This window comes from Carassius auratus, chromosome 3 (assembly GCF_003368295.1).
Source record: "Carassius auratus strain Wakin chromosome 3, ASM336829v1, whole genome shotgun sequence".
NCBI lineage: Eukaryota > Metazoa > Chordata > Actinopteri > Cypriniformes > Cyprinidae > Carassius > Carassius auratus.
The window spans coordinates 171,462-190,119 of record NC_039245.1 but is presented as its reverse complement, the minus strand read 5'-3'; the positions used below and the strand labels follow the sequence as shown (position 1 = coordinate 190,119).

Genomic DNA, 18,658 nt, shown 5'->3' with positions numbered 1-18,658 from the left:
TAAAAGATATTAGAGGAAAATGTAAGATCTATTGTCTACTTTAGGGATATATATCTTTTCTCCCAGTGTATGTATGTATTCTTATTTGTGATGTAACTGGTTATTGCATAATATCAGTGCATATATTTTTCATTTTTTGTCAAGAGCATAACATTTTGTTAAATGGATTATTCCCAGTGGACCAGAGCATGATGGTCATATAACATCTGTGTGGTCCTTCGATTGTGCCCGCTGGCCTTTAATTAAAACAAAACTGGACTTTAATGCTCCATGTTCCCTTGACGACCCTCTTTAAATCTGAGGCTGACCCTTCTCTGTAGTGTAAAGCAGCTATTCAGATTTATATTGTAAACCTGAAACGGCGCTGCTAGCGGTGTAATGTTTTTGTGTTGGTTTTAGCTGTCTGTGTTTGGAGACTTGCTGTGATGTGACAGACGTGTGAAGCTCAGCTGACTGCGTGAACTGTGGGTGTGGGGACGCTACATCCTATCTGCTGTTGTCTCCTACTGACGTTTGTACAATCTCTTTGATTTTTTTTAGTCCTGCTTAGCTGACTTGAGTCAAACCATTTGAATGATCGTCTCCTTAAGTTTATTGAATTCACGTTTCTGTCCACTGCTGCCATTGAGCCAGACCTCCTGAATCTCTTAACCTTTCACCTCTTCATTGACTGAAATTGGTGTATGTGTGAGAGAGAACGAAAGCAAATCTGATAGCGTGTTTGTCAAGGATGAACAGTGTGGTATGGGTAATGTTTGCACATTTGGAGTTGGTGTTTGCTTGCATAATAGTGACTCGGTTGTCATCTAACATGCTCCTTATTGAGAATTTACTGCTCTTTCCTTGTTGATTCCCTTTCTTCTTCTTAAATGTGACATTGCTCATCTAAACAGTGTGTTTGTTTTTTATGTCTTTTTTTGTTCACACTGAATGTGAAAATGGTGCATGAAATGAAACCGTTATAAAAAGTCAGATCATACATATTTAATGCAGATATTTCATTGGGCAGAGTTTCAATGACTGATGCAGCAGAAAATCATACGTTCACCAAAATATTTTGAGATTTCACGTGAAAGTCCCAGCTTGCAAAACACATTTTAAAAGTATTTTTTTTAAAATTAGCATTTTTATTCAGCAAAAATTCATTAAATAGATCATAATTGGATGTAAAGACATTTATAATGTTGCAAAATAATTATATTTAGTTGGTGTTCATTTGAATCTTTTGTTCATAAAGAATGTCTGTAAATGTAAGTTTCTGCAAAAAATACTAAGCATTGCTAAGAAGAAATGTTCCTTGAGCAGCAGTTCAGCATATTAAAAATAATTTCTGAAGGATCTTGTGACACTGTCATGTGACACTATTGAGGTATCAGTATGAAGTAATATTTTACAATATTGGTCTTTTTACTGCATTTTTAGTCAGAATGTCAAAATGCAGCCTTATTTGAGCATTAGAGATGATTTTCAGAAACGAAAACAAAAAAATCTTACAGACACTACAAACTTTTGCAGTGTGTTATATTATTTAATGCTTCACATTACAATTGAGCTAGCTTTGAGAATAATTGGCTACTGTACCCTTCAACATCACTTCCTTTGGGTTGTATTTATTTTAAAACTTTAGCAAAAAATGATATTCATCTAGCTACTTTTTCTGACTAATTTAAATTGTGAGTTGCCTGTAATATGATGAGCTGTAATTCCAAGCAAGCTTCCCCAACACTGGTATGTGTGTGTGCATGCTCGTTTGCGTGTGTGTGCATGTGTGCACGTATCCAGCGCTTGTCCCACTAAATTCCGCCCTACTTTAGCATCGCCTCTCTATTTTCAGGTATTGCTCTCCCATCTATTCTCTGAAGGTGCAGTACAGAGCAGTCATTCATTGACTTCCAGTCCCACAGGGAAATGAAGCCTCTATCAGCCACCTTCATCTCACATCTCTGCGGCCTTTGCATCCTGCTTTGCATTCTGGGTTTGAGCTTTATGTGACACCCAGTTGGTGGGCAGTGTATTGTTTCCCCCTTTATATTATGTCAGTGTATTGTTTCCCCGGGTTCGAATCCACTGTGAGACACCAATGTGTCCCTGAGCAAGACACTTAACCCCTAGTTGCTCCAGAGGCGTGCGACCTCTGACATATATAGCAATTGTAAGTCGCTTTGGATAAAAGCGTCAGCTAAATGAATAAATGTAAATGTATATTACAAGTTATCATTGTTTATTTTTTTGGCTTGCTGTTTGTTTCAAATATGATCAGAATGTCCTTGTGATCTTTTATCAACATGTCACAGATATCTTACTGCGTCCTGTTCTGCTGATGTCACATAGGTCATATTTGCTAATGCATGATAGGGGCTTTTTCACCGGGCAGTTACAGGAGCTAGTCACTAGTCACCAAAATTTAGACTCTGTTATGAATGCCCACTTTTCATAATCTAATCAATTTTTATTTAATAAAATGAAAATATTAATAATATTGATGTTGAAAACAGTTGAGGTGCTATAATTTTTCTGTGGAAACCATGATTCATATTTTTTCAGGATTCTTTGATGAGAATGTTCTAAAGAACAGCATTTATTTGAACAAGACACGTTTTGTAACGTTATAAATGTCTTTATTTAATGCATCCTTGCTGAATACGAGTATTATGTTTTTAATTAATTTTAATCATTAAAAAATGAAAAGACTGACCCAAACCCTTTGACCTGCAGTGTATGTTATATTATGGAAGTAAAATGCTTCATTTTGAATTCAAGCAGACAATGAATTGGTGTTCCTGGCGTCTTGAACCTTTGTGTACAGGTGTACAATTACATGATTCATAGCATAAATGTGCTTTGTGAGTGATGAGGTAGTTATCATCTGGTTTATTGATTGTACGCATAGATTGAAATGCAAGATCAAATGCAAATAACATTATATAAACTTGTACACTGGTATCGCTGATTTGAGCTCCTATCCTGGAACAGGTCCTACAGCTTCTGGCTGCTTGTTAAACATGGATGTGGCAGATGGGTGCCGTGGATTCTTGATCGGCCCTGAATGTGGTAGAACCAGTTCATGGTGGGCGTGTGAGGTGTATGTTTCAAGTCTGCGTTTCACAAGTTTTTGTGAGTGTTTGGTGCTCGTTTATAGAAACTGTCTCACACCAGCCCGGGAGCTGTCTCTCTTTGTCCTTTCACAGGTGTAGGCACTCAAATCCAAACTATCGGCTTGACAAAACATGACCGTGTAAAAGAATCATTTATTATAGGTGCCCCACATATGTGAATGGTTGTTTTCCAGCCCACGTGGGACAGGTTACACATATAGCTGGTGTTTGTTGCCTCACTAGACTCTGTGTGTTTGTGTGAGAAAAAGAGACCCAGATAGCACATCAAACACACTGCTCAGGTCCTCAGCCCTTTTTTTAAGGTGTGTGTGTGTGTGTCTCTTTCTGAGACGGGCTCTGGGTGCCGGTGTGTGTTCAGCTGTGTTGCACCCTAGGAGTGTCTTCACCATCACTCACATCTACAGCTCCAACTCCTGTGTGTCTTTAGTTTTCGGGTGACATGCATGTACGTGTGTGTACGGTTTGTTGAAGCCCTGGTCTGCTCACTCGATCAGATGATTTGGGCTGTAGGGCATGATGGGGCCGTTTTTCCTCATAGCTAGCTTTGTGTTTTCTTCTGTTAGGTTAGTCTTTCTCTTCCCAGGTTGTTGAGTGTGTTTATATGTCCACTAACACATCATTAAGATTAAAAAAAAAAAGCTTTTAATAGCTTTATACATTGATGTATTTAAAAAAGTGAAAGTAAAAACATGTATTATCTTACAAAAGACTTCTATTTCAAATAAATGTTCTTTTTAACTTAATTTGTCTGAGATTGGTTGAAAATCACAGTTTCCTCAAAAATATTAAGTAAAAACTTTTTCAACATTAATATAATAAGAAATGTTTTTTGAGCAGCAAATCAGCATGTTATTATGATTTCTAAATACAATAATATTTAGTCTTTGAGTTTGTATTTTTTGAAAGTGTCCGTCATGAAATCGCCTGTAAAACTGAAATGGTGATAAACATAAATACAACAACAGCAGAAAAAAAAATGCAGGTAATTGCAAATGAACCTGAAGCAGAACAATCATCAACGTCATTCATGATGTTTCTAGTGACACATTTTTTTGTGACTAAGTCTCAAAGCAAAAGTTACATTTATTTTCAAAATGAGATCTAGATGCTTTTCGCAGATGTAACCATTGTGACAAATATGCAATACTTAATAATTAATAGTACAACTTCAAGTGCTTTTATACAAGGGTTACTGTACTAAAAATTAAAGCTTTCTTGTAAAGCTCTATTCAAATATTTCATGATTCATAATGAGAATTAATATTATTCATATTATTTTATTAAGCCATATTAATTTGAATGCCATTCTTCTGCTAGTAATAACAGTCTTTAACATGTAAACTAGAGGTATTGCACAGAGATGTTAACAAGTAGCTCAGAAGTAGTTTCACTCTGAACACGTCCTGTTTCTCTCCCTCTCTCTCTCTCTCTCCCCTGCAGAGAATGTTCCGGTGGAGCTGCGAGACCCGTTCTACTGTGATCAGTATGAGCAAGAACACCTGAAGCCTCCTGTCACGCGCCTTCTGCTGTCCCCTGAGCTCTACTGTCGCACATACGGCCTTCTGCTGGGCGGAAGCCCGGGAGCCGAGGGGCCCCCCAAAGACATCCCAGCACTCTTACAGGTCCTGGGCAGGAAGGGCTTGGCACCCAAAGACCAGAATGCCCCTGTGACAGAGGCTGAGCTTCGACAGAAGCCTATTAAAATGGTAAGTCAAATGAGCGGTGTCAGCACATTCCTGTCTAAATTATGTAGAGAGCCAAGTTTAGAGTGTATTCAATGGCTTTTGTATCTTAAAACCCAGAGCTGACATGTCATCTGCCACTGATTTGAAATCCAATCCTTAAGTAACTGATTTGAGATGCTCTTCATAGACAGCAGGTTAAGCTGAGGTTCTTGTGTGCCGTGTTAATAGCTGTCCTCATATGACCCACACCAGAGACTCAACTATTGATCATGGTTAATCCTAAAGTTAGCATGTGGCTAAGATAAAGTCGAGGATTTTAGAAAAATAGCATCTAGTTATAACAGTTTACTGGTATATTACAAGTGATCGTTTCCAATATATAATGTCATATATTTGAGTTATAGGATTTTGAATGAACACAGGTTTCATAATTATTCAACCCCTATTCAACATTGTTGTTTTTAAGTCATTTATTTGTATGGCGTGGAGCAAAATTCTCTTAAAACACAATAAAGCCTTTAGAAACTCTTTTAAAACTTGAACTGTTACACTTACATAAACTAAGCGCATGCATGTGCTGAAGTTGAGTAGTAAATATGGTAACAGAGCGATTATTACATTAGAAGGTCTAAGGCTTCATGAAGATTTCCAAGACATTAAAAGCTTCTAGAGACACAGCTGCCAGCCTTATTTCTAAGCTTAAAATGTACAAAAGCACAATAAAATGGTTTGATCAGAGTAGATCTGCTTTGTACAGCCAAAGACTTGCAAACTGACTGGATAAAAGGAGAGAAAATATTTCAATGCAGAGTATAAGAAGAACATTAGACAAGCATGACCTGAATTTTGAGGCATCTTTCCAAATGGCAGTCTTGATCAAGAAGAGCATAAAAGGCTTACTTGAACATGCACAAATTAATTAGGATAGACCCGTGGAGTTCTGGAAGAATGTTTTATGAAGTGATATGCCCAAACTGGAACTGTCTGGCTCATGGATCAGCAGTATGCCTGGTGCAAAAAAAGAGGCAAAGCTTATGAGCAGAAGAACATCATTTTTATGGTCAAACATGGAGGTGGACCAGTCCTGTTATGGCATTATATTACTGTTTTTAGGAAGTGGACAGTTTGACTGAATGAGGAAATCATTGATTCTTTGAAGTATCAGGCCAAGGAATTCCCTGTCAAGGAAAGTCTTCACTCGGCAGCCATATTTGCCTCCGGATCAGCTATTTCAGACAGCCCAAGACCAAGTCCAACAAGTAAAGCCCTGTATTTTAGGATAATCCAATCCAATTAAGCATGTCTCAGGACGCTGACTGTTTTAATGGCCTCCAGAGCTCCTCTGGTGGGTACCTCAGTAGATATTGGGACACAACTGATGTATCTGTGATTTATTTAGCATGGGTGTCTCATTGTAGTCCACTAGCTCAGATTAAGGGGATATCAAAGCTGATTTGGCCTGCCAAAAGTCACAATCAGTTGACCTTCTTTGGATTAGGACACATGGGGATGGTTTCACTGGGGCACTGGGGGATGTTTTCTGGAGGTAAAAGGATTTTGGGGAGGGGCAGCTCCAGTTTATGCTTGGATTCCAGGGATTATAGCATATAAAGCAGCTCCCCCTCTCAAGCAATCCCTGAGTAGATCCAGCTGTAAGGGACAGGACAGTTACTGAAAAACTACATGCTAAGCCCTGCTGGGGTGGGTGAAGAAACAATGCAGGGGCTGACAAATAGTGGCAGGGTCGAGGGATCAGAGCTTCACACAATACCAGACAGAAGACAGCAGACCTTGTTCTGATGTAGCACTATCCTCCCTGTTTGAGAGGGTCTTCCTCACAGCAGGAAGGGCTTTAATGGACACTAAAGGAGTGTTTGATTTCCCTTGGGCCCAGAGCTTTTTACAGAAATTGTAGTTTCTCATACCTACATTGAACCAAAACAAACTAGGTGATAGACGGCAATGTTGTCGAATATAAATAAGTCATGATTTATACATTGATTATAAAAACAGTGATTGTGCCAATGTCTTTGCAAGAGCTTAAAAAAGCTGTACCCTTTGGCAAATTTGGCAAAGAGATCATTTTGGACCCTGAATTTTTACCATTTTCTGTAGTGACCTAATTCTTCTTTTGTTTCGCCCATGCTGTACGTAATTTAAATTCTGTATATTTGTTCCAGCATCAGTTTCCAACAGGGCCATCTCTGAGGATGCATTGATAGTGTGTGGTGCTGTAGGCAGGTCAATGTTCAGTGCTCTGCAGTCTCCCGGCTGCAGGTCCTCTTCTGGTGTCATGATGTGCTCGGCGAGCTGTGCTGAGAGCTCTGGGCTCATCTGGTGCTGTCTGGCTGCTCGTGGTGCACTTCCCAGGCCTGACTGTGGGGGCGGCTGGCTCACTGGGTGCTATTGCAGCCTGATGAAAGTGGGTCATGATGTAGAATTAGGATGGAATTGAAGCAGTCTGAAACAAGGTCAGCAAACAGCTTTGGAGCAGCTGAAGTCTGTTTTAGCTATGAATATGCATCAAAACTCAACATTTGGTACACTTCCTGCACAGAACGTGGTGATAACTAAAACTTGATATATTTATGAGTATTAATACTGTAGTATGCCATTGTTTCATAATTGTTATTGAACTAAATTGAATCAACAACTAATTAAATTGAGCTGAATAATGACAGCTTTCAAGCTGTTAACAAAGTCATTTTATAACTAACTAAATTTACAACACTTATTTTACTGTTTATTTCTTTTTGAAACCGCTTGTTTTGTATAAAGCGCTATACAAATGAATGTAATTTGATGCAAAGCTATTTTTTCTGCTTTATGTAGAATCAGGGAAGACATAATTCCTTCTGAATGAAGGAACATCTGGAGACACATTGCTGTGACCTTCCTGGTTAGCTGTTCACATCTCTGCAGGTTTGACATTTTCCGCTTGAATGTGGGGCACAGCCCAGCCCAGCGGTCTGTAGAGGATAAAGAAAAATGAGTGATAATCTGTGATCCAGACTGTGATCCGTCATCATTCAGCTGAATACAAGACATGCCACATTTCAGTTCTGTCCATTTTAATATATTAAAAAAGGATGCAAGATGTCTCACCAGTTGTTCATTTTTGTGCAGTCTTTATTCTGCAGTGCTGTCAAGGCCTTCCTGTGAGCTGCATTTGTGCAGTTCCATGAGAGCCTCAGCTCGTTGCTGTTTTGTTTAAGATGTTCTAGGTGAAACTGTGTAAAATGGCTGGAGTGTCTGTAACCAGAACTGATCAGGAGAATTTGGAAGTCAGACTATAGCCTCCTGAAGTTCCAGAACAGCTGTGAGACTCAAGGAGCTGCAGTCCTCAGTATTTAAGCACTGCTTTGTCTCCTGATCCTTGGTTTTATCAATAACAAACATAATTTTATATTAGAAATGGTTTCAGTATACAATGTGTGTTTATGATTTAATTTGTTACTTCCTGTAAATCCCCCCCTGCTGTGCCCCTTGCCCACTTATCCTCCTGTCTGTGGCATACTGAGAACTGGGGGTTAGAAATGAACATTCACAGTTATAATAACCGCAGTGAACTTTATTTTGCCTTTGCCCTCCATGTGGAGTATTTTGGCATTTGTCACAGGACTGCCTGGGGTTTGTGGTGACGGTACGATGTCATTAGGACTAGCTGTTGTTACCTCAGGGTTTCCAGCTTCATCTGTGCACACGAAGCTGTGGTAAGGTGCATTGTGGGTAATTTTGATTTGCTTTGTGCTCTGCGTTCCAGTGTTGGTCTCTCTCCCCACTCATTAGGGACTTGTGATTCAGCTTAGCGAGTCTTGGAGTGTTGGGACGGGAAATCCAAGCTCCCCTCCCATCTCCTCTCACTTTCATTCGTGAACTGCTCTCCCGCCCCTTCTCTGTATAATCACTATACCACATGACAGAGCAGAGTTTGTGACCTCTGCAGTACAGCAGTTTCTTACTGATCAGACCCAAATTGCGAGGGTATTTCTTGCGCTGATTTTGGGCAGAAGTCTGTGGAGTGTTTTTTGTAACATTGTTAATGTGTTAAGAGGGTTGTAGTGCACATGAGCATTGTCAAATTGGTCAAAATACAGTCATTTTGCTCACTATGGATGCTCAAGAAATAGGCAATTTCATATTATCAATTTTGAAAAATGCAGCATTTATTTGAAATTGAAATCTATTGTAACATTATAAGTGTTTTTACAGTCACTTTAATTATTTGTAAGCATCCTTGAATGAATAAAAGGATTTATTTTAGAAAAACTGCACTGACCACAAACCTCATTTTTAAATGGTAGTGTAAATATAGAATTTTTGCCATTTGTTTGTCTTCCTGTCTGTAGTCGTTTTCCTTATTTCTTCAATATTAACAAAAGTTCATAGGCATATGTTACACAGTACTTGATGCATCAACAAAAATACAAAATTTGACAAAACATTCGACAAAATAAATACGACACTTCTGTTATGGTCCGGTTTCATTGTGCACCAGAACATCTGTTCTCGAAGTGGCCCAGAGATCGGCTGAAACCCTCCCACTGTGGCTTATCCTCACAAACACGTTCCCCTGGCTGAACCGGTCACTGGAAGCTGAGGTATAAATGCTTTCTGACAGAGCTGCTCCTCCCTCGGTGCTCTGCAGAGGTCAGCACTTCAGTTCACGCTGGGAAAGACACCACTGTTGAAGTGTGTCACTGTACTGGACAGGATAAAAGCGTTACTGGGTGGTTGCAGAGGATGAAAGCTGCACGTATTGCGTGTAAGGGGGCAGACGCCTGCTGGGACTGATTAGCATTAGCCGTGTGTGCTAGAGAGGCGGCCCGCATAAGGGAATGTGTTCCTCTGACCTGTTGGACTGTTAATGATTATAGCAGGCTGAGTATAGCCGATACAGAAAAAAGAGAGATTTCAGTGAGGACATTCATGTTCACAAAACAGTGATGGATAACATGACTGGGAACATGTGAAAGACAACTTGTGTTCTATTGATTTTTGTCCAAGTCTATTGTTTTCATCTTAAAAAGCATAAAAAGAACCCCTCTGAAAATGTCTGGCATTGCTCCAACTGATTGAATGATTGTCTTTGGCCCTGTTTGTCTTAGACATAAACCAAGAGGAAATCTATTAGTTTTGTCCTTGAAAAACATCCTTTCTTTACTGTAGAAACGTAACCCTCTGGATTTTGACTAGAATGATAGTTTACCCCCTTATTTGAGTCAAATGTCCCCTGGAGAACTGCTTGTGTGACCTTGTGTTCCCATTTCTGTGCTGTGTGAGTGACTGTCACACAGTCTGGCCTATATTTTTATCCAAAATAAAGAGATTACATTTTACTTTTTGCGTAATGATGATTCACATTTTAATGCTTCATCAAAATTAAACTTTGGGACATTAAGATCAATTATTTTTGCTGTTACGCAATTAAATTCAGCATAAAATATTTATACTTTTGCATTGTTGTTTTTGTTATAAATAAATGGACCTAAACTATTTTCATGCAGTTCCCCTGAACATTAGATTTAAATTGCTGTTGACTACACTGACACTCTGAGTGGTTTGGGCTACAGGTAGTTCCCCTGGTTGAAGTGCAGAAAGCAGTTAATGGTTTAACCCTCTTATCGCAGCTAAGGTGCTCTCCATGACTCAGCTGATAACGTGGTTGGGTTGTTTTTAATGGGCTTGGGCGTGAGCAGCCTCGCTGTAATGGACTGGGAGGATGAAGAACAGTCCTCATCATCTGCGTCTTCTGTAGATTATCGTTTCTGTTACAGCGTCTGGTGTTATTAGATAAGACAGATGGGTTTGTGAGTAGTGATACCAATAACAGTGTCACAATTCCTAATGCAAATAGGCTACCACCAAAAAACAGATATGCAAAAGAACACACTTCTTTAATGTGTGTTAATGTAACTTTTTTATATTATTCTTCCCTTTATTTGTTTACATTATTTTAGACGCAACCAACTGTTTATATTAGTACCTTGCCAAATGCAGGTTTTGACCAAGAAGCAGACATGCAGATGATCTTTCTTTGAGTATGTGCATGAATTCACATGTGAGTATTTGAAAGTTTGCTAGTTTTAAATGTTGGCATAATCACAGTTGACTCTTAACAACAATTTGGTAAACAAATACCATTTCCTTTTGAGTATTCTTTGCACACTCACGTTGGGTATCTGATGTGCTCAGAAATTCCAGCACATATATACAAACACAAACTGACGGCAACACAAATGTGGAATGCTGGGGGTTTGAAACTGCAGCAGCGCCCCTCTGTATCCTGGAGTCTGTCACACAAGTCATACTGCAATATATCATTGAGAGAGGGAGAGAAGAGAACAATACTGCTGCAACACTTAGAGAAAAGAAACTGCAGGAAGTCAGTATTGAATATTGATTTATTTCTTGCTGCTTGATTGCACAAAACAATGCATATGCAAGTAAATCATGGCATATTATTTTTTCATTCACTCTGAACACTGTATTTCTCTCTTGTAGTGTTACTAAGACTTATGCAGAAAACCAAACATTCATCTTATCTCTTCAATAAAGACTCTTCAGTCCTGTAGCATTAGAAAGGCCTTGCTTTCTGACGTTGTTCTGAATGTTACTAGACACTGTTATTACATTAGGCGCATTAGTTCAGTGTTCAGATGACAGCTGGGTTTTCTCTAAGCTCTGACTGTCCTGTTTGTTTCCTCTGATTGGTGCAGAGTGCCCACTTGGAGTTGATAGATGCCTTAATGGCAGTGGGTGCCATGGAGATGGTAAGCAGAGTCTTGGCGAGCGGCGGATCAGAGCTGCTTGGTACAGATGCATCCTGGGACAGAGCCCTGCTCTACTGGGTGAACACGGTGAGTCTTGTAAAGAACCACAGCAACAGATTTTCTTGGAGCTCAAACAACTCTTATAAACTCTCAAAAACCTATAAATCAATCTAAAAACTTTAATTTACAATATTTAAAAGGGTAGTAAAATAAAAATGATTTACTTCATCATTTACTCACTCTTATGTTGTTCCAAACCATTGAGCTCAAAGAGATTCTTAACATAATATTCCAAATATTTTTAAGGTGGGGAGAACATTATCTATAAATAACTTTCAGTAGAATTTCAGTCTGTTTATCACAGAGCTAGCAACGTAACTTCAGCAAACTTGGAATATAGTCCAATTCACTTTAATTGAATGGGAAAGCACCTTGAATATTCTGTTCTGTGGAGGAAGCGAGTATGAAACATCATCAAGGTGACTAAATAATTGTTATTATGAGGTGAACTATACCTTACACTTTCCTGTTTACATATACTTACTAACCTCTAATATGCAATATTACTGGTCCTAAAATAAAACCCTGTGGAACACCTTTGCAAAAGATGCTCTGGGTGTGGTCTTGAGCAAATAAAGTCACTTTGATTTGTACTTTTGATGTCATGTCATTGTCATAAGTTGTTTTTTGTTTTTCTTTTGTGTAGCTAAACCAAAAACTGAAGGAACAAACAGAAGGTACACTAAACGATGCATCTCAGCCTAGTACTGAACCACAGCCTGTTCAACCTTCGGTGAGAAACAGTCATAAACAAGCAGACAGACTGGTGCATGTGTACAATAACTTGACCCCTACACCTCTACACCAACATTCACTCATTTCCTTAGCAGTACTATCTTTTTCCTCTGGGTCTACTTTGCTGTCTAACTACCTATCCTATCTTCTTCCTCCTCTGCACTTCCCCACTTACCTTGTTCTCCTTTCATGTTCCTTCACTTCTTTCTGACAGTGTCCCACCCGCTGGTACTGGAAACTTGTTCCTGTAAGTCTTTCTCTTGTCTTCCATTCTTCCCTTCTTTCTTCCATTTTCGTGTCCTAAACACATATAAATATGACCTCTTTCGCCTCCTGCTGGCAGTACAAGTTGCATAAATAGAATTTGATTCCTTTGACCTGTTAGAGCAAAAAATCTAAAGCATCTCTCAGTTTTAGGGTCCCCCACCTTATAACATGCTATGACTGTTGCATATATTACATGGCAAATTAAGTATAATAATATTGCCAATTACTTGCAATATACCTTTATAGTTTATAGTAAAATAAAATAAAAAGACGCAGCTTTTTGTTGATAGCCTGTGTATCTTATCATGGCACGTATGCATCCTCAACATTGCACTGCTGTTTTTGAGAGATGTAGATTTAGTTTCATTGCATCAAGTCCTTGCTCCGGCACTGCATTTAAAAGCCACATGGTTGTCTTGAGGAACATGACTTAGATTCAGACAAAATCCTTTGGGTGAACCAAAGTTGGATTAAAAAACAATATAATTTAGTAGTTTTCTGAGATCTTAGAACAACTCTTAGATAAGAGGAGAAGAGTCAGTTGTCTCAGCATCCTTGCATCATCATTTACATTACAAACAATAAGCCAGAAATAAGCTTAGCATGTAAATTAAGCCATAGTCTATGGTGGTCAAGTGAATAAAGGGTGTCTGTGTTATTAATGCACTTATCTGCTAGTGCATGTTGTGTGTATCAAGTTGAAAAGGTCTATGTTAATGTATCAGGTGTTGGCTGTTCACACAGCTGCCTCTGTTCATTGCTCTGACCCGTTAAAGACCAAGTCTCTCAAGTGTTAGCTGTCCCAATTCCCATTAACAATGTCTTTGCTGTTCCTTGACTCTCACTGTATTTTGTCTTCATGCACTGCTTGCATGGATTCTTGTGCTGTTGTTATTGTTTTTTTTCTCTTAGACATTTATTGCCATCCCTGGTTGTACGTTTTAAGTGTTTGATTCTTTTGGTTTTACAGTTACACATAATGGATAACAAATTTGTAAAAGTGTACTGTCACTGTTTGCTGTCAATGAAAAATTTCACAATAACAATTCTGACTAACAAGCAACATAGCACTTTATCCAATATTGCAGTTATATATTTTTTCTTGTTTAGATCCTTTACAGGAAGGACAGGATGCAGTCTAAACTCAAACCCTATTTTCCTGTGGTGAATGAAGTGAAGGATCTCTCGAACGGATGTGCTATTGCTGCTGTTATTCACTATTACTGTCCTGGGCTTCTGAGATTAGAGGGTATGGTCACATCTCAAATCTGAATTTGTCATTTTGTAGATGAGTAAGAAATTGTTTTAAAAAAATGTTGTCCTATTAGACGTATGTATGAAGGACTCGATGTCTGTGGCTGACAGCCTGTACAACCTACAGCTGATTCGAGAGTTCTGTGACAGCTGTTTAAAGAGCTGCTGCCCTCTAGCGTTGGAGGATTTGCTCTACAGCCCAGCAGAATTAAAGGTATATAGAAACCTTATTTAAAACATGAGGATGAGATGAGACCATTATGATTTTTTGAATAATTAAGTAGTACTATGGGACATACTAAGGTATTTTATATGTTGTGTATTTTTCTCTCTTTCCAGACAAACATACTGAGCTTTCTGGCAGAGCTCTTGTATTGGTTCGAGGTCTCAAAGCCAGAGTTTGTTCAGCCTCTCCAGGACTCTGAGCTCACTGGTAAGTGCATGTCTTGATGAGTGAATGGTTTATTTTCCTGTAGATTTGTAAATTTGTATGTCTTTTTTAGATTTCTTCAGTGACAGTCTGTTTAAAAAGGGATATGTAAGTTAAAGTACTTTTTTTATTCTTGTAGAAACATCTGGAAGGACCGGCAATGGCAACAGTGGGTCAAGCAATAGGTACAACAGAATACATTTTTTTGTATTTGGTTGTTTAAAAGCCACATATATATTTTGCTAAGAATGCACAAAATTATACCCAATCAAATTTTCAACCTAAATGTGCCTTTATAAAAATCAAGGCTGAAACTTTTACTTGTCTTTTATGTGCAAGTGGTTCTCCATCTATCTTCAAGAGGCCTTTCCTGCCCATCTCTTCCCCTGTGACTGCAGCAACAGGTGAGGAAAACGTGCTGTCACTCTGTCCTGAGTCATCAGTTGCCATTATGTGTTTTTCCCATTCTTTGTAATGTAGTGTATCTAGACGCTGTTTATTCTTGTTCACATAAAGGAACAATCACATGGTCCGTGTTTGCATGTTGAATGTGTCATCCAGTCATGTGTGTGTTTGTGTTGTCTCTGTGACCAGGATCTCTGACTCAGTCTACCTCAATGTCTCATGTAGAGACAGCAGGACGAACGTGGACTAAGAAACCACTAAGGTAAGGTACATCAGTGTTTTATGCGTCTTATTCATTTTTTTTTTTCAGATGAGTTTATCTTTTTTTCTTCACGTCTCTTCAGCCGTCCCTTGTCTGCTGTGTCCTTTAGTATTCCTTTTGGACTGGATAGTGATGTGGACATTGTGATGGGGAACCCGGTTATAACTCGGTCTGTCAGTTCGGACAATCTTAATCCTGCTGGTCAATCCATGACACGTGAACCCTACACGCCTCCAGAGGACCTCAGCCACTTGCTCAGTAAGGCTCCTGGGCCTAATGGCCCTCAAAGAGCTTCCTGGGCCACTCAAACTCGTCCATTGCTGGCTGAAGAGAACGGCATTGATGATAGTGAAACAGGAGAGCTACCAACAATTGAAGAGGCACTGCAGATCATCCACAACGAGGAGAAGATGGAGCCTCGCCTTCACCCGGACGGGGCTCCCGATGGTTTCTACCTGCATTCACTGGATGATCCAGCAAATGCTAGACTCAATGGGAGCCCAGTGACACTCAGCTCTTCAGCACCATCCCGTTCAGGAATGCTCTACAACCGATCCTCAGGAATCCCACCAGAGCCCAGCCGCACCAGACACCCCTCAGAGGGATCCAGAGATGACGACTCCGTGTTAAGAGATGGAAGCATGGATTCAGATGCCTCAGAAGATCTTCCAAAAATTCATTCAACCCCTGCCACACCCGCTTCGGGTCCTCGCATAACAGAACCACGTTGTGTAAAGACACCGGAAAGCGGTGTTAGGATGACCAATTTTGCCGAACGGAAGAAGAAACTTGTTCCAGAGCAGGTACAACCCAGTGAACCACAGGTACCACAAATGACTACATGGGCCAAGAAATTAGAAGAGAGTCCCAGTAAGAGTCCTGCTGTCAGCACTGAAATGTCAGAGCTGGGGGCGAGGCTGGAGGAGAAGCGGAAGGCCATTGAGGCACAGAAGAAACGTATAGAAGCCATCTTTGCCAAACACAGGCAGCGGCTGGGCAAAAGTGCCTTCCTACAGTTAAAGAAGGAGCAGGAGGATGGGGATGGTGAGGAAGGACGTCAAGGGGAGGTTGGCACCTCCTCCATAGAAAATGACCTCAGCCGTTTGGCACTGGAGGAGAAACTGGCACGTTTAGAGAGCGAGGAGGAGCAGGATGAGCAACAGCAGGAACAGTTGAAAAAGGGCCCCTCTGTAGAAGAAGAGGGGAATATCAAGTCCCATGTCCAACAGGACAATCCAGTAGAGAAAGAAAAAGCTGGAGTAGGAATTCCTGGAGGAAAAGAAACGGCCCCACTGGGAAATTACAACAACGCTGTGTCTAAACTAAGTGCTGCTCTCAATTCTCTCCAAAATGATATGCAGCGTCTCTCGGAGCAGCAGAACCAGCTGATGAAGAAGAAGGTAGCTCCTAACATCCAGGCCAGTGGCGTCCCACCCAGCCCCAAACCCTCAACAGCTGCATCTTCTCGTTTGTCAAGAGAGTCCAATCGCAACCTCTCCTCTGCCTCCTCCTCTCCTTCCCCATCTCGCAAGATTGCAAATCACACCGCTCCCCCCAAATCACCATCATCCCACCGTAGGGCACAGTCTGCACCTCCAAAGAGCCCCAAACTGCATCACCCTCGACCTGCAGAGCTCAAGACTCCTGCTTCAACAAGAGTTATAACTCTCCCTCAAAATGTGGACAACATTCCTCATTTGCGAAGAGTGTCCCCGTGGCAATGCAGGGATCAGAACTCATCCTCTTTCAGCATAGGTACCTCCAGTCAGAGTGAGTCCCGCTCAGCTTCGTCCCTGGCTAGAACAGAGGACAACATTTCAGACACAGGCTCCAGTGAGGACCATACAATCTTCAGTATGGAACTGGATAGCGGATCTTCACAGGTTCTGGCCCGAAAGGATCGCCAGGGGGGCGGCAGCAGCTCAGGAGCTCCTTCCGAGTGCTCCTTTGAGAGTGACCTTCCTGCAGCAGGTTTCAATGGCAAGCACAAAAGCCTTATCGAGATCTCGCTGTCCTCCCTCAAAGCATTGGAGGGTGAAGGAGCCGATCAGAGCCAGGATAACTTCTCAGATTCAATGAGTGACCAAACAGAGCCAGAAATTAGTGGTGGAGTTGGATTCTTCTTTAAGGTTAGAGGAGAATCACGTTAAATTTGGAGACATTTAGCCTAATAGTTGTGGTCTTTATCTAACTCCCTGAAACTCTTTAGCAGGATGAAGCTCGACCTGAGGATGAGATGGAGAGGAGAAGAGCAGCATTACTTGAGAAACAACAAAAGAGAGCAGAGGAGATCAAGAGACGAAGACAGGAGCAAGAAAGAGAGAGGGAGCCAAGGTAAGGCCTACCAACAAAGCTGTGGAAAGTGACATTTAGGATTAGTCAGAAGATGTTTCATTTTACTTTCTTAGAGGATAGTCTTTCATTGAAGGAGGGGCCTGAGCCATATGTTATCAGTGTAATAAACTTGGTTACAATGCTATTAAGAGTATTACCACTAATTGTTTTCTTATAAGGGTTTTGTTGAAATTTATGGCTGAATATCATTTAGATTTGTTTGGGGGGTCTTTTTAACTTTGGGCAGTTACTTGCTAGTAACCACCCACCTTTTGCAACTTTATAGTAACACATGAAAACCACTCAGAACACCTTGGCAACTGCATAGAAGTTTCCTAACTGTAGGTGGTGGCAAGTTTTTTTATATGCCATCTAATGCACTCAAACTCAATATGTTAATCCCTGTATGACCATTTGGACATTGTGACCTTTATCAATGCTGTCTATAAATGTAACAGTAGGTCATCTTCAATGGATGAGTCTCGCAGAGGAGAGGAGAGACCCCAAACTCCTTCTACCCCTCCGCCTCCACGCACCCCTCCACCAGAGGGCACTCCTCAGCGGCGTGGAGACTTCACCCGCCAGGAGTATGAACGGCGACATCAGCTAAAAATAATGGAGGATCTAGATAAAGTACTCCGCCAGAAACCCACTACAGTTAGAGGCGTCAAGAAGCAGAGGCCCAAAACAGTGTTTAGAGATGACTCTGACCTCTCCCGCAGCCCAGCCAAAGGGTTTATGGGTAAGTTATTGATCATCAGGAAGCTTGTTTCCTTTCCATTGGTAATCACAGTTGGAAAGACACAAGTGATATCAACTCTTCTTTCTCAGGTTCTAGACTAAATAAAGTTTACTCCCATTCAACAACGAATCTGTCCTCCATGGCCAATGACAATGGGACGCTAACTGTCAGAAAATCTCCAAGGTAAATCTAATCTTTATATGTTTGTCTGGTAAAACACCTGCTCTTAGTCCATTGTGAGCATCTCTGAACATTTGTTCCTTCCCACAGTCGTTCTCATTCACCATCCAGACTGCTGTCTCCAGGCCGTCTTGCTGCACAGAATGGGGACTGGGAAAATGAATCTACTATTTCATCCGCAGCCTCCATCCCAGAATATACTGGTAATCTATAAAATTACACGATTTGTAGTTTGGTTAGTGGTGCTTAGTGTAAAGCATTTTCTAATTTTTGGGGTAAGGTATTTCAACAACCTCACGTGTTAAATTTGTTGAACTACTTATTGGACACAGTTTGGTGATAAGTGACACAACAAATCCTGTGACTTTTTGAGGAGACTAAGTCTCATAGACTTTTATAAACTCGAGCCATATCT

General features: G+C 40.4%; 1 protein-coding gene across 9 annotated transcripts in view; it reads left to right on the top strand.

Moving 5' to 3' along the window:
* LOC113042248 (calmodulin-regulated spectrin-associated protein 3-like) overlaps positions 1-18,658 on the top strand; it is a 28,389-nt gene that overhangs the window by 7,018 nt on the left and 2,713 nt on the right. For 3 of the 9 annotated variants that reach the window (XM_026200940.1, XM_026200931.1, XM_026200923.1), the window contains exons 2-16: positions 4,557-4,822; positions 11,521-11,661; positions 12,281-12,367; positions 12,584-12,616; positions 13,747-13,885; positions 13,965-14,104; positions 14,230-14,323; positions 14,460-14,505; positions 14,660-14,724; positions 14,915-14,987; positions 15,070-17,116; positions 17,197-17,321; positions 17,780-18,063; positions 18,153-18,246; positions 18,334-18,446. In XM_026200940.1, coding sequence (XP_026056725.1) covers positions 4,557-4,822; positions 11,521-11,661; positions 12,281-12,367; positions 12,584-12,616; positions 13,747-13,885; positions 13,965-14,104; positions 14,230-14,323; positions 14,460-14,505; positions 14,660-14,724; positions 14,915-14,987; positions 15,070-17,116; positions 17,197-17,321; positions 17,780-18,063; positions 18,153-18,246; positions 18,334-18,446 — 3,747 coding nt within the window. Of the gene's footprint in view, positions 1-4,556; positions 4,823-8,552; positions 11,187-11,520; positions 11,662-12,280; positions 12,368-12,583; positions 12,617-13,746; positions 13,886-13,964; positions 14,105-14,229; positions 14,324-14,459; positions 14,506-14,659; positions 14,725-14,914; positions 14,988-15,069; positions 17,117-17,196; positions 17,322-17,779; positions 18,064-18,152; positions 18,247-18,333; positions 18,447-18,658 lie in introns of those variants that run through there. The other 6 variants (XM_026200989.1, XM_026200980.1, XM_026200961.1 and 3 more) reach the window with 6 other exon arrangements.